Source organism: Festucalex cinctus, chromosome 17, assembly GCF_051991245.1.
Source record: "Festucalex cinctus isolate MCC-2025b chromosome 17, RoL_Fcin_1.0, whole genome shotgun sequence".
In the NCBI taxonomy this organism is placed as follows: domain Eukaryota; kingdom Metazoa; phylum Chordata; class Actinopteri; order Syngnathiformes; family Syngnathidae; genus Festucalex; species Festucalex cinctus.
The window spans coordinates 1,573,743-1,587,161 of record NC_135427.1 but is presented as its reverse complement, the minus strand read 5'-3'; the positions used below and the strand labels follow the sequence as shown (position 1 = coordinate 1,587,161).

The 13,419-nt window shown below is 41.4% G+C and overlaps 1 protein-coding gene across 6 annotated transcripts in view; it reads left to right on the top strand.

Annotated features, from left to right (window-relative positions):
* The window catches only part of skap1 (src kinase associated phosphoprotein 1), a 37,101-nt gene that overhangs the window by 7,449 nt on the left and 16,233 nt on the right, over positions 1-13,419 (top strand). For all 6 annotated transcript variants that reach the window (XR_013279508.1, XR_013279507.1, XM_077503087.1 and 3 more), the window contains 4 exons: positions 11,542-11,622; positions 11,833-11,916; positions 11,998-12,122; positions 12,244-12,307. Coding sequence is in view for 4 of the 6 variants with exons in the window: in XM_077503087.1 (XP_077359213.1) it covers positions 11,542-11,622; positions 11,833-11,916; positions 11,998-12,122; positions 12,244-12,307 (354 nt within the window). In the remaining 2 variants the exon portion in view is untranslated. The remainder of the gene's footprint in view (positions 1-11,541; positions 11,623-11,832; positions 11,917-11,997; positions 12,123-12,243; positions 12,308-13,419) is intronic.

The following is a 13,419-nucleotide window of genomic DNA, read 5'->3' as shown; positions in this document are numbered from 1 at the left end:
AATTGATGAATTGGATAAAAAAACTAAAAAAAAAAAACTTTTGCATTTCTATCCCTTGTTTCAAAAACAGGACATTATTTCAAATTGACAATGTACAAAAAAAATGAATTTTGATTCAGTTATTGGTCTGTAATGTAAAGAAAATCAGCAAAAATGTTTTCATTGATTAAATCGGTTTACTTTCATGGAGTGCTACAGACATCGTAGAATATTTACTGTTGAGGAGCTGAATTTCTGAGCATTTGGACAATTTTAAATTAAATTAAATTACTAAATAATTAATTTGGTAATCGAGTTGCCGATTAATCGTCACACTTCTACACTTACTTCTTTTGAAGATATTTTCCCGCCACAAGTTATGTCTCAAACTGAATATGAGTTAATATCCCAGAAGCTGAAAGTCTTTTTTTCTGTATTGCCCACTTAGCATCTTTTCCAAATGCATTGTGGGATACATTAAAGGCGTTATCGGGGATAACGTTTACCTATACATTCGAACGGCGCCACAAAATGGCGCCTCCCCTCCCAATGCTGCCTTCCTGCTTATTTCGCCGATTGGTTTTATTACATTTGCGAGTTCCTCAAGGGCGAGGATGCATCATCGTCGGCAACCGCCGATCTCTCTCTCTCTCTCTCCCCCTCGTTCGTCCCCTAACCGGAGCGTGAGCGAGTGCCAAGCGGGACGGCTTTTGGTTTTTCCCTTCGCCCGGCCGGCTCTGATGAGATGCGGCGGGCCGTTGTCTTCGCCGGAGCGTCTGACACCAGATTTGTAATGGCCGACGGGAACAGATGGGAGGCTCCATTGTTCGTCCGGCTGTCTGCATGCTAATGTGAACTTGGTTTCACCCGCTGACCGCAACCGCCGACCCCTTCGGCTCGTCCTCGCCCGACGCCGAGCGTGCCCTCCGCTTCGCGCAAAAGCGGCTATTCGGGGCTCATGCGTCGTGCGCCATTTTTCACCCGCACGCACGCACGCGCCCCCTCCTTTTTTTTTTTTATTTTTTTTTTTTTTTTTATTTTTTTTTAATTTTTTTATTTTTTTTTTATTTTTTTTATTTTTTTATTTTTTTTGCATGCGTCGCATTCCAGCACATCTGAATACATAAACACGCACACACACAAGATACATTGCAGCAATCTGGTACAGGTGTGGGAAATGATTTTTAAAATGGACAACAACATTCAAAGATCAAGTAAAAAAAAAAAAAAAAAATGTTAAAATTATTCTTTCGCCATTTGTAATTCATTTATTTTTCATAGTATTATTTTGAAATTGTAATTGTTTATAGTAAAATAATAGTCATTTCTTTTATTTACAATTCACTCACCCTTAACGAAAAAAATGTAATTAAAAAAATATTGATAGATTTAAATGAATCAACTTCAGGACACAGTTTTTGCAACAAATGTTACCAAACTCTGTCATGGACAATTTTAAGATAAATGTTGTCTCGTAACGATTACTAAAGTAATTGTCGATTCATTTTGATAATTGATTAGTCGTCGAATAAACACCTTTATTTTATTATTCCATTTATGTGATAAACAATAAATCAGAAGTCATGGACAATTTTAAGCTAAACAATGTCTCTATAAACGAGGACTCGATTACTAAAGTAGTAATCGATTAATTTGATAATCGAGTAGTTGTTGAATAAACACCTCAATTTTATTATTTGATTAATTTAATAAACAATAAATCAGCAGTCAGGGACAACTTTAAACAATGTCTCTAAACGATGGCTCGATTACGAAAGTAGTTATCGATTAATTTAATAATTGATTAGTTGTTGAATAATCAGGTAGATAGTTGTCTTGTTGTTTCCGGTGTTAGCGTAAGCGCTAGTGGCGAGCACAGATGCACATTGTGATCGTGTCTTAACTAAACCAGGCTAGCTTGCAGCAACATTGTGTTTATTAAGAAATAATATCTCTGAAGTCATATCTTTGGTGATTGAGCAACGGCAGGTGTGTTTGAAGCCTATTTAAGGACCGCCAGGCTTCCCTCCAGCAATTCCAATATTGGCAGAGGAATTTAGCGGCGTTCTAACCAGCGTGAAAGTGAGTGTCTCACGGCTCGCTCATTTGAATACGAGCGGCCAATCTGCAGTCACAACATTATTACGCCAAGCTGGCAAAATGGAATCTTAAATCTCGAGGCTGTCAGTTTGGAACGGCGTTACGAGGGGCCGAGCGCGCCGGAAAAGCGAAACGTTCTCCATCAGCGACCTTCTCGCTGCCAACTGGCTGCTTGCGGCCGCACTCGCAAAGTTCACTCGCAGACAACTTTGAAAGAGAAAGGGAAATTATATTTGACGTGTTTTTGACATATTCCTATTAGGGGTGTGCCAAAAAAATCGATTCATAAAAGAATTGAGATTCTAATTTATTCATCGAATCAAATCGATATTAATATCCAAAAATCGATTTTATTTAAATTAGAAATTAATATGAATATTCGCTATTCTGTTTGCCTTGAAAGATGAGTTAAAATGCTCGAAATCGGCTGCTATTGTGGATGTTTTTTGTTTTTTTTGGTTTTTTAATAACATGTGGCAGTAAAAAAAAAACCTTGGTCCTATCAAATATGTACGTATGACAGTAACAGATCGCCGATTAATAGAACCGCTCCGTTCATACGTCTCCGTCTGTAAACCACCTTTTCACCTTTTGAACTCCAGCCGAACCCCCGCGCGACATTCCCGCGTCCGGCGCGCGGGGGCTTCCTCGCGCCACAAGTTTGCCCCGGCGACGCTCGGCGGCTCGTTTACGACGGAGGCGACAAGTATGCTAATGACCTCCGCGCCGCGAGGCAGGCGGCCATTACCAGGCGGGGACGGGCGCTTTGCATCGCTTGCGACTGCTCGTTCGCCATCGGGGTTCAAAAGTTCACCGAGTTCCCCCTGGGTGGGGGGGCTACTGTGCTGCTGCTGCTGCTGCTGCTGCAGATGCTGATAGTCCGCTCTCTTAATCTTGTGCTCTCTCTCTCACTCATTCGCACTGGCTGGCAAGACGAGAGCAGCTTGAAGTGGGGGGGGGGGTTGGCCGTATTTAACTAAAGGGCATCCATCACTCTCACCCAACCCACCCCCTCCCCAACGCCATGCAACCGCTGTGCAGCGGTTGCATCCTCCTCGTTTGCTTTGTTTTATCGTCGCGCTCGTTCTAATTACAAGCGACGACGGTGCGATCCGAGCGCTTCGCCGGATGGAGAGTGAGAGAGGAAAAAAAAAAAAAGGAAGAAAGAGGCAGAGTGGAATTGTGCTGCAGTCCATCTGTAAGGCGGCGCACGGGCAGAATGCAAAGTGGGAAGTCCTAATCTCCCCCAGAGCTGTCAATGTCACAGACAAATAGCAAAAGCATCAGATGCGGCGGGTTCACGCGGAGGTTAGCGTTCCCAGGTACCCTCCCGCGCTCGCTCTCTCTCTCTCCTTTTCTCCGCCGCCGTTTGCTAATGAGAATTTGATTTTGCCCTCCGCTGGAATCCATTCGCGGAGATGAATGAAGTGGCGGCGCCAAGCCCAGGTGGCCTCGCTGATTTCTTGGGGAAATAAATGGCGGCGGGAGATGCGCGGCCGCGCACTTGACGCACTCCCAAAAGCCTCCGGGATCCGTGTGTTTAATTGTTGCTCTAATGAGCACTTTGGGCTCATTAACGTGCCCTTGTGGACTTATTGGAGGATGTTGACGACGCATCCCTCTCGGCCGAAGCCAAGTGCAGCAGCCGCGTTGTTGTTTTGCTTTACGACGCCATGTTGACGGTTAGTTAGGGAAATTCTTTGGGAGCACCTGTTTTCACTTTGGACAAAGATTTGTTTGTTTTTGACATGAATACATTTCAAATCAATCCCAATTTGAGTTGGCTTTTTCTCAAGAAAATGGCAGATTACAAACCCAGTTAAATGTATTTATTCATTTGACATTTTTTCATAATGTTAAGTGTCAAGCTTTATTACAATTATTTTTTTTTTTGGGGGGGGGGGGGAAATCACCAAATAATTAACATGTGTAAAATATTTTCTGTTGAATCGATTTTTATTCAAATGTAAGTAACATATTTATATATAGTCTGTTCAGTCGAAATTCCATTAACTTGGTGTGTGTAGCTGTAATAAAAATTGACAAATCATTAATTTAATTCATTCATTCTAATGTATTATCTTATTTTAGAGCAATAATAATAATAATGGTATCATTTAAAAATATTTACATATGTTGTATTAAAGCATTTTTTTGAATTTGGCATAGTAAATTGGAAACAAAATATTAATGGTAAAATGAACAAAAACAATTTTCTCAATTAGGTACACATTCAAAGTGATTATGAAACTATTTCTTATTCTTATTTATGAATCAAAACCATATGAAGAATTCAAACAATGTAAATGCCATATAACACAATTATATCACTCTAATTTACACATATACAAGGAAAAATTAAATCAACAATTTTCAGTGATTTTTTTTTTCTGATTTATTGAACATATCAACAAGCAAACAGCAGAAAAACGGAAATGAAAAAGAAAAGAAAACCACCAATAAAATCATCAATCAATCACAGTTTACATGTTCAAAAGGGAGAAGGAAGAAGTTAAAAACTTATCTCGTATCTTATACATTGTATATTTAATCTTATTTCATTATTAATACAATACTAGTTTAATATAATTTTTAAAATAAAATGTATAAACCTGGTTATATATATAAGTGCACTTAAACATGTGTGCATTTGCCAATAACATATATACATAAATATTCAAGTAATTATGTTTTATGTACTAAAATAACATAAAATTCCACCAGCAAAATTTGTTTGTATTAGTAGTTTCAAAATCAATATTGCAATGTAGCATGTTTGTTATTGTAAATAACAATACAAGATTGTTTAAAAAAAAAATGACAGCAGAATTGCTTAAGATTCCCGTTAAGAAAATATGTATTTTGTATTAGTGGCATTTCAGTGGAAGTAAAAGCTAGTCCAAATAACAATAACCGTACGTTTAAGCGTGTTGATTTTTCCCAAAGTGTTTTGGCCTCCAGGCTGACTTTTGACGAACCCGCGTCCCGTTTTTATCGCCCATCCGCCGCCTCTCCTGTGGGCCCCCGAACGCCTTTCCTTGTTAGTATTTATATTCCTTTTTTTCCCGTCCAAGCGGCTGCAAAGCGTCCCCTGCGATTAGAGGATCATTGTATCTGCTCTTAAGCATTTGAATGGTGGCAGTAAATCTACAAAAGGGAAATTCAGGGTCACCGTCGACGCCGCTTATGGCCGCCCAGGGGGGGAAGCCCGTGTCACGTAGTAAATTTAGCCCCTTAGTGTGCTTTCGCGTGTGCTTATTCCATCGCCAAGATGGAGAACTTGTCTTGTCTTCAAGTTGCGTGAAAATGAAACAAAAAAAAATGCACATGTAACATCATGTACACAAAATACATACAATTGTGAAGTATATTGTGGCCATGAAATAGGTATAATGTTCAAAATGCTCATTTGTGGCCTCAACATCGTAAATATAATATGATGTGTGTGCGGAATTTGTGATATCATGAACAACTTGGACATTGGGGTAAACAAATGAAATGGAAATGCAAGCTAAAATCTGCAATGTTGTTTCGAGAGAAGGTGCGCTCCATTTGCTCACCCGACTGTCCAGGAATAATATCAATAGAAATTTGTATTTTGTGCCTACCTTTCTGACATATTTGTATTCGTATTAAGTTGTGTGTTTAACTGAGTTTCTTCTCAATTTGCTTACACAACGGTCCAGAAATGAATATACTATTTTATTTATGTAATTATTTATTTGTATTTTTATGAGCATGTTATACCTTATTTTGTGGCCGGATGCAAATTAAGTGTTTCATGTGCATATTAGAACTAGTTTGTTCACTTTAAAAACAGTTGTGTCACACATAACTCAAATTGGGTCAAAAAGGGACCGACCCAACTTTGAGTTATTAAATCTACCCCAAAATACCAGATAACTGGGTTACGTTGTGGGTTATTAATTTTATTTGACCCAACGTCTTGGATTAAATAACTGCAAAAGTTGGTTCATCTTATGGTCTCATCTTATCTTGACCCTATTTGGGTTATTCAATTAACTCAAAAAGTTGGGTTAAATTAATAATCGACAAAACAGCCCAAAAATTGGATTGTGTTGTGGGTTACCCACAAAACATCCCCCAAAAATTGGTTGCCTTGTGGGTTATCAATTTCATTTGACCCAACTTTTGGTCTAAAATAACTTAGTTGGGTCGGTTCATTTTTTTGACCCATTTCAATTAACCCAAAAAGCTGGGTAAAAAATGAATAATCCACAAAACAACCCAACATAGTCAGGTTGTTTTGTGGGTTACTTTTTAATTTCATTTGACCCAACTTTTGGGGTAAATAACTTAGTTGGGTCGGTTCATTTTTTGACCCAATTCAATTGGGTTATTCATTTAACCAAAATAATTGGGTTGGTTTGTGGGTTACTAATTTCATTTGACCCATCTTTTTGGGTTAAATAGCTAAAAAAAAAAAAATGGGTCTGTTCATCTTTGACCCAATTCAATTGTTTTTTTGTTTTTTTTTTCAATTAAACCAAAAAAATTTAGTCAAATGAATAACCTACAAAACAACCCCCCAAAATTTGTAATTTTGTGGGTTATTTATTTAATTTGACCCAACTGTTTGGGTTAAATAGTTAAAAAGTTGGGTCGGTCCATTCATGACCCAATTTGGGTTCTTTTTGACCCAACTGTTTTTAGAGTGCAGTCATGTAGTAGAGTGTAGTGCACATATTAATATCCATCCATTTTCTTGACCGCTTATTCCTCACAAGGGTCGCGGGGGGTGCTGGCGCCTATCTCAGCTGGCTCTGGGCAGTAGGCGGGGGACACCCTGGACTGGTTGCCAGCCAATCGCAGGGCACATATTAATATTGCGGCTACAATTTTGAGACCTGCCCCTATCACCCCCATGTCAAATCTGAGCTCCATATGAATGTGTTGTTATGACAATTGAAAATAAAACTGAAAACTTCCTGTGTTCAAAACTGTACCAGGAAGAAATTGCCCAATCACTTCTGCTTTGTGTCGGGGGCCTCCGAAGGCTTTTTACCTGCGGCTTAATCGGATTGACGCGCCTGATCAAAAAGCCCAGCATAAATTGCCGGCGCCATTAAAGCTGATTCGATGACGACGCAGGCATCTCCCCGGCCTGCCGTAATGCGCCGCATGTTTTGTGTGCATTAGGAGCTTCTAAACACGCTCTCTGTATCGACGACTCGGGTCCTAATCAAATCAGGCCCAGGGAGGAGGGAAAGGGAGGACGCGGTGCCCTTAACCTCAGTGCCTGTCGGTCTGCGCGCCGGCTCGCAAAGGCCTCCCCTCCCATAATGAGGAAAAATGCCTCAATTTGGCCAGGGCCCGTGCGCAGATTGAGCGGCGGGCGGGTGAAGGTGCACCCGGTGAATCCTTTTTCCTAATCAAGGACGCCATCGGAGAGGCTCTGCGGTCGCTCGCTCCCCGGAATCGGCAGCATTCCTCCCCGCGGCCCCCTCAGGGCCGAGCCACCTCGCTCTGCCTTCTGTTTCACCTCATCAGCAGGGTTCACGCAGGGGTCATGTTCTGCAACCCCCCCCCAAACACTGCATTCAATGCAATACGTCTCACATCCAAGGACTAAGCAAAGGAGAGAGGAAACATGTGACATCTTGATGCCTACCTGCACTTTGTCACCTCCTGGCCTCATCCCACTAAGTGCATCATGTATCATTTCTACGAAAACGTGGGGTTAAAAATTAACAAAATTAAATGCAAGGCATGGAACAAACAAGTTACATAAGTGACAAAAAGTCCAAAATGTGTCTCATATTACGTAATATACATCAACATAGAGAACACTGACAGCGATCAACTTCCATGTTCGGCCTCCCGCGGATACAGTCAAACGGCCTTTTCCAAATGGCGACCACCTGCTGTGTGAACCACTACACTCGCACCGCATCATCCCCATACTCTCCTGCATCCTCTCATCTGGATCTCTGCTGCACCGGCGCGTCATGGCGGGCATCAACGCCGCATTATGACCACCGTTAGTTCTAATGCGGCGTATTAGCCGGGCCGCCCGAGCATTTCCTTCCATTCCTGATTGACTTTCGGCTCGACCGGAGTGGATTTTAATGAGAGCGGTCATTACGTTCCTCTGCTGCCGTTGCCGCCATCCGTCATCCATCAGCCTTCAGTCTTCTGAGCTCGTAACGTCACGCTGAGACGGGGTGAGCAACCAAATGAGAGATGTGCCAAACAGCTGGCCGCCCCATGCCTTGTTGTGTCGACTCTCCTCAATGCTAATGTCTGTCTTTCTGTCTCTATTATCTATCTATCCATCCATCTATACGCTATAATTTCTCTATCTCTGTACAGGGGTGCCTTGTGATGCTTTTAATTAATCCTTGACCAATATACTTGTCTCAAATCATATTTCCCTATTGAAATGAATGGAAATGCCAGTAATCCGTTCCAACCTCCCAGAAAAACACTGACAAAAAAACTGTAATGTTTTTCATAAGAAAAATGACACCGCAACACTGCTGCTATTCGTTAGCCTGTTTTTTTTTTTTTTTGCATTGTTTGCTAGCATTTATCTAAACAGTCACCATTAACTCATTCGCTCCCAGCCATTTTCACAGAAGCAATCCCGTTCGCTCCTGGCTGTTTTACTGGATTTTGACTGATTTTGCTAGGCCCACAGAATATTGTGTTCTATTGCTATAAAAATATGGAACCTATCAAAAGAAAGATTAAAGTCTCGTCTTTCATCAGGAAAAAAAGTATGTTTCTATCTGTTTCCGTTTTGCAGCAATTAGCATTAGAAGATAGCTAAGTTTCATCAGTTTTCACAAATCTATTTAAAATTGTAAGTAATTTAGCTTTTTTTTCTAGATGGCCCTGGTTGATGTCCTTTGCTCTGCTGCCACCTGCTGGCCATTTGTGTAATAACTACCATTTCTGCAACCGTTCTTTGCAGTTGAGAGGCTGCATCAAAGCCTTCTGTATGCTCTAGCATAAAAACAAACTTATAAATACGTCTTTGGGACACTTAAAACATTTAAAAAACGTATTTCCACGTTATTGGAAGCAAATGAGTGAAGACAAAGCTACGTGGTTGTTTTTAAATACACTAGTCATTCTTTGTTGTATTTGAAATATGTCAGTAAGCTTTGATTGGGAGTGGCAGTAAACAGTTTTTTTTTTAAAGAATTCTTTACTATCTGTGAGTTGAGTTGAGCTAGCATACACTGCTTGTATCTTAAATTTTTGTCAAAGAAAAAACTTCTGGGTCAGGTCACTCATATCTCAAGGCACCACTGTATCTCTGTCTCTACATCTTACATCTCTGCATGTCTCTCTCCATCTCTATTAGTGCAAAACTTGCTGTTCATTTTTGCTTCTTTTTTTTTGGCCTATTGTTGCTCCTCCACATCACCTCCATTTAGCAAACACGCCGCATCCGTCCGCTTGTCTCTGCGGCTAATTGCGCCCCACTAAATAGTTTATGCGGGAAAGATCGATACGTTCCCATCAAATTAATGTCAATAGCGGAGCTGTGGATGGTGCTAATTAAAACTCAAAAGGAGATGAAAATGAAGTCGTGCTATTGGCCTGAATAATTGATTGAGCAATTTATGATTTTTATGAACGAGTGCAGCCGTCTGCTCGCACATTTTGATGAGGCCTTAATAACATGCATTAGAGGGCAGTGGTGGGCAAAATATGGCCCGTGGGCCACATATGGTTTCATCTTTGTTTTTTCCCTACATTTGGTTAACTGGTTAACCATTTTGTGGTGTAGTTGGTCATCAACATTGAGCAGCTAGCTGTTAGCATCTCATCATACTGTATGTTAACTTCCACCTTTCACCAGTAGGTGAGATAGCGAGTGGCAAATAGCCGAGGATTTACCGTGCAAATAAAATCCCATTTTCTGTGATTGTTTGCTGTGCATGCTGCCCCCCAGTGGAATAATGTAGAACAATCCCATTTTCTTAAGGTGGCGCGAGGTCAGGTGACTCAAGAGTGTACTTTGCGCCTAAATGTGTGATGTTTATTGACTCAAGCATGTTGCACCTACTTCACCATTAGCCGGGCTCGACCTCTTGAGACGAATGAAGAGCGAGGAAGCAGACGGATGAGGGGATTAGAAGGCGGGCTGCCGGCGGATAGATGAGGTGGGAGGGGAGCGTAATGGCCGCCGTTTGTTATGATGGACTGAATCGGGTTCTTTGACAAAGCCGCCCCTTCTCGCACCTCCGTATTTATAGTGTCGGCGGTCAGTCCATCCACAAAGGCGGGATGGCGATGCGTTAACGCCCGGGTGACGCCATCATCTGTCAGAATCGTACGCGCGGAATGCAGGAGACATTCTGGGGAGCTTCTGGAAAGTTGTTCTGCAATTGCAGTTGAAAATGGCACTGGTTCAGTAATCGTTTTAAACGGGCCTGTAATTTGGTGGCCACCTCTAAATTTTCTTTGCAGCAAAACTCTGTGTTAACCCTCGGCTGGCTTTCCACCGGTGACGAATGATCGCGGTGGAAGCTGAACTTTGTTTTTGACACGCGGAAATGACACATCACAACCTGACCCCTGAGGCTCACCTTGGGTCAGTTTCACCATTTTTTCTTCCCCCCGACTGAAGGCTGAAAAAAGACACCAATGTACACATTTTTTCCACCCGGTGCTGCAACGCTAATGTAAACAAGCTCTTATTAGCGTGTTTGTCAAGCAGTCATGGATGTAAACATCACGTCGGAGATGTGACTTTGCAAATGAAACGGGTCATGTCGTCGGTGCAGCGTGAGCAGATGAATGGTTGCAGATCTCAGCAGCACTGTAAATGTATTGATCCTCACTTCCCCCAAAGCCTCGCGGCCATGTATTTAATCCATAGTGCGGAGGGCTACATCGCCATGATGACCCGCCTCGGGAATAAAGATCATCTTGGAAGGAACCGGTGCTGAAACAATCAAGATGAATTCAAAGCTGCAAGCAACGATTAATAAGCCTTTTTTTTTCCTGCCAATTCTTGTAATAATCGTCAAACTTTGACATATTCTTTGACTACTTTGGATGGCGTAAGCGCAAAAAAATAAAAGTTAAAATTTGGCACTGCTGTTCTACTTATACTTTTTTTCCCGATAGGGGCTGTTTCAAACAAAAAAATAATAAAAAACAATCATGTTGAAATTTGGGCATAAGTCCTAGCTTCGCATAATTGAAATGAAACATTTAAAACCATTTACACAGAAAATAAAAAAAGTGGCTTGCTAGCAGAAATACCTTAAGAGTTTTTCATATGACCTGTTTTTTTTTAAGCATGTCTACCCATTTCAATGTCGATCATTGAAACTGATATCCAGGGCTGACTAATTTATTATTTTTTTTCTAACTTTCCAGGGTGTGCAACTACTGAGGGTGACCGTGCTAACTAGTCGCCTACTGTGCCGGCATCACTGTGAATGAATCATTTTTATGATAGATACTTTATGTTTTCAGACTTGGAGGACATCCCTCTCAGAGCAGCTCAAGACCTTGGCAACATCCTGAAGCAGGGCTACTTGGAAAAAAGACGTCGAGGTATAAATAATATGACTGCTAAAATGTTACATAGAAGTCGAGGAGCAAATAAGACAGGAATGCAGAACGGGTAATGAGCCAAGTAGTTATAGCATGCAAGACCCAACTTGACCTTAACATAATATTTCTGAGATTTGCCTTGACCTTGACTCCCACTCATGACCATTACCTTATCCGAACAGCAATTTTAAAATATGCATTTCTCTCCAGATCACAGCTTCTTCGGCTCCGAGTGGCAGAAGAGATGGTGTGTCCTCAACAATTCCATCTTCTTTTACTTTGGCAGCGACAAAGGTTGGCTGGCAAACGCACAAGCAAGCTGCAGGTGAGCTAAATTGGTTAGCATCCCTCATTTGACGCGTCTTCCCCCCGCAGACAAACAACAGAAAGGCTCGTTTTACATCAACGACTACAGCGTCCAGCTCGTCAACAACCTGAGGAAAGACTCCAAAAGGAACGCCTGTTTTGAGTTGTTTGCTCCCGGACGGCGTACTTTCCAGGTTGGTAGGACATGCTAAATGCTACTAAAACTGCAGATTGAAGCGATAGTTCAATTTAGAAAGGGGTACATTGTGGTGTGATGTTATCTTATAATCACACTTTTAATCTGTTTCTCTTCAGTTCGCGGCCAGCAGTCCTCAGGAGGCTCGAGAGTGGGTCAATTACATCAGCTTTGTGCTGCGAGGTAAGTGAACATGTATTAAGGAAAAAAAAAAACGTGTAGAAAAGATGGATTAAAATTGAAAAACAGATTAAAAGCAATCTTGTTCAGCCATATCTGAAATCTCACCAAAAAAAAAAAAAAATCTTAACTAAAGCACATAACTTGCATGTCACTCTCCGTCTGCTGTACATGACGTCGAACCCCCCTCGTTCCCCTCCTACTGAATTCCAGCTTACAGGAAATTGATTTGTAGCTGTTCTGGTTATCCTCCCGTGACATTGATTTCTGCTTGGACCTGATACCTCGTGTTGCAGCGGGCCCCGTCGCCCGCAATGAGGCCGCTCGTCCATCTGGAGCGAGCGAGGGGGCCGCTGTGCCCTCCCCGGCTACTCTAAAACGGGCTCGGGCTCGGGCCGCGCCACTTGCGGGAAGTAACGGACACTCAGCAGTTTGTCTTACTTCCTTTTTTTTTTTTTTTTGGGATGACAAAAAGAAAAAGCGACCCGATGATGGATGGGCCTCTTCGACTCGAAAGGCTGCACTACATCTTCAGTTTTTTTTTTTTTTTTCCCCTCTAAAGAATTGCAGATCAAATCAGACCAAATGTTTCTACCCAGAGGGTCATATTAGAACCATATGTTTGGTATCAGTAGAACCATGTTTAGTATCTGTAGAGGCATATTTTTTGTACCCCCAAGACCATATTTTCCACGTTTGGTACAGTCGAACCATATTTTTCACGTCGCCCTGTAGAACCATGTCAGTACCGTATTTTTAGTGCCCAAAGAATCACATTTTTATTTTCATTCAATGGTGTTTTTAGTTCCTCAGGGAACCGTATTAGAACCATGTTTTTAGTCCTCATAGACCATGTTTAAAAACTACTTTCTAGTATGATATAACCATGTTAGAACCTTATTTTTGGTGCATTACAGCCATATTAGAACCACATTTATACCATGTTAGAATGAAATTTGTAGTAAATATTTTCAATTTCTAGTAAATATTTTCAATCTTTTTTCGTACCTAGAAAACTACATTAGAACAGCATTTTTGTTCTCATTTAACTCATTCACTCCCAGGCATTTTCACTGAAGCAACCCCCTTCGATCCCGGCTGTTTTACTGGATTTT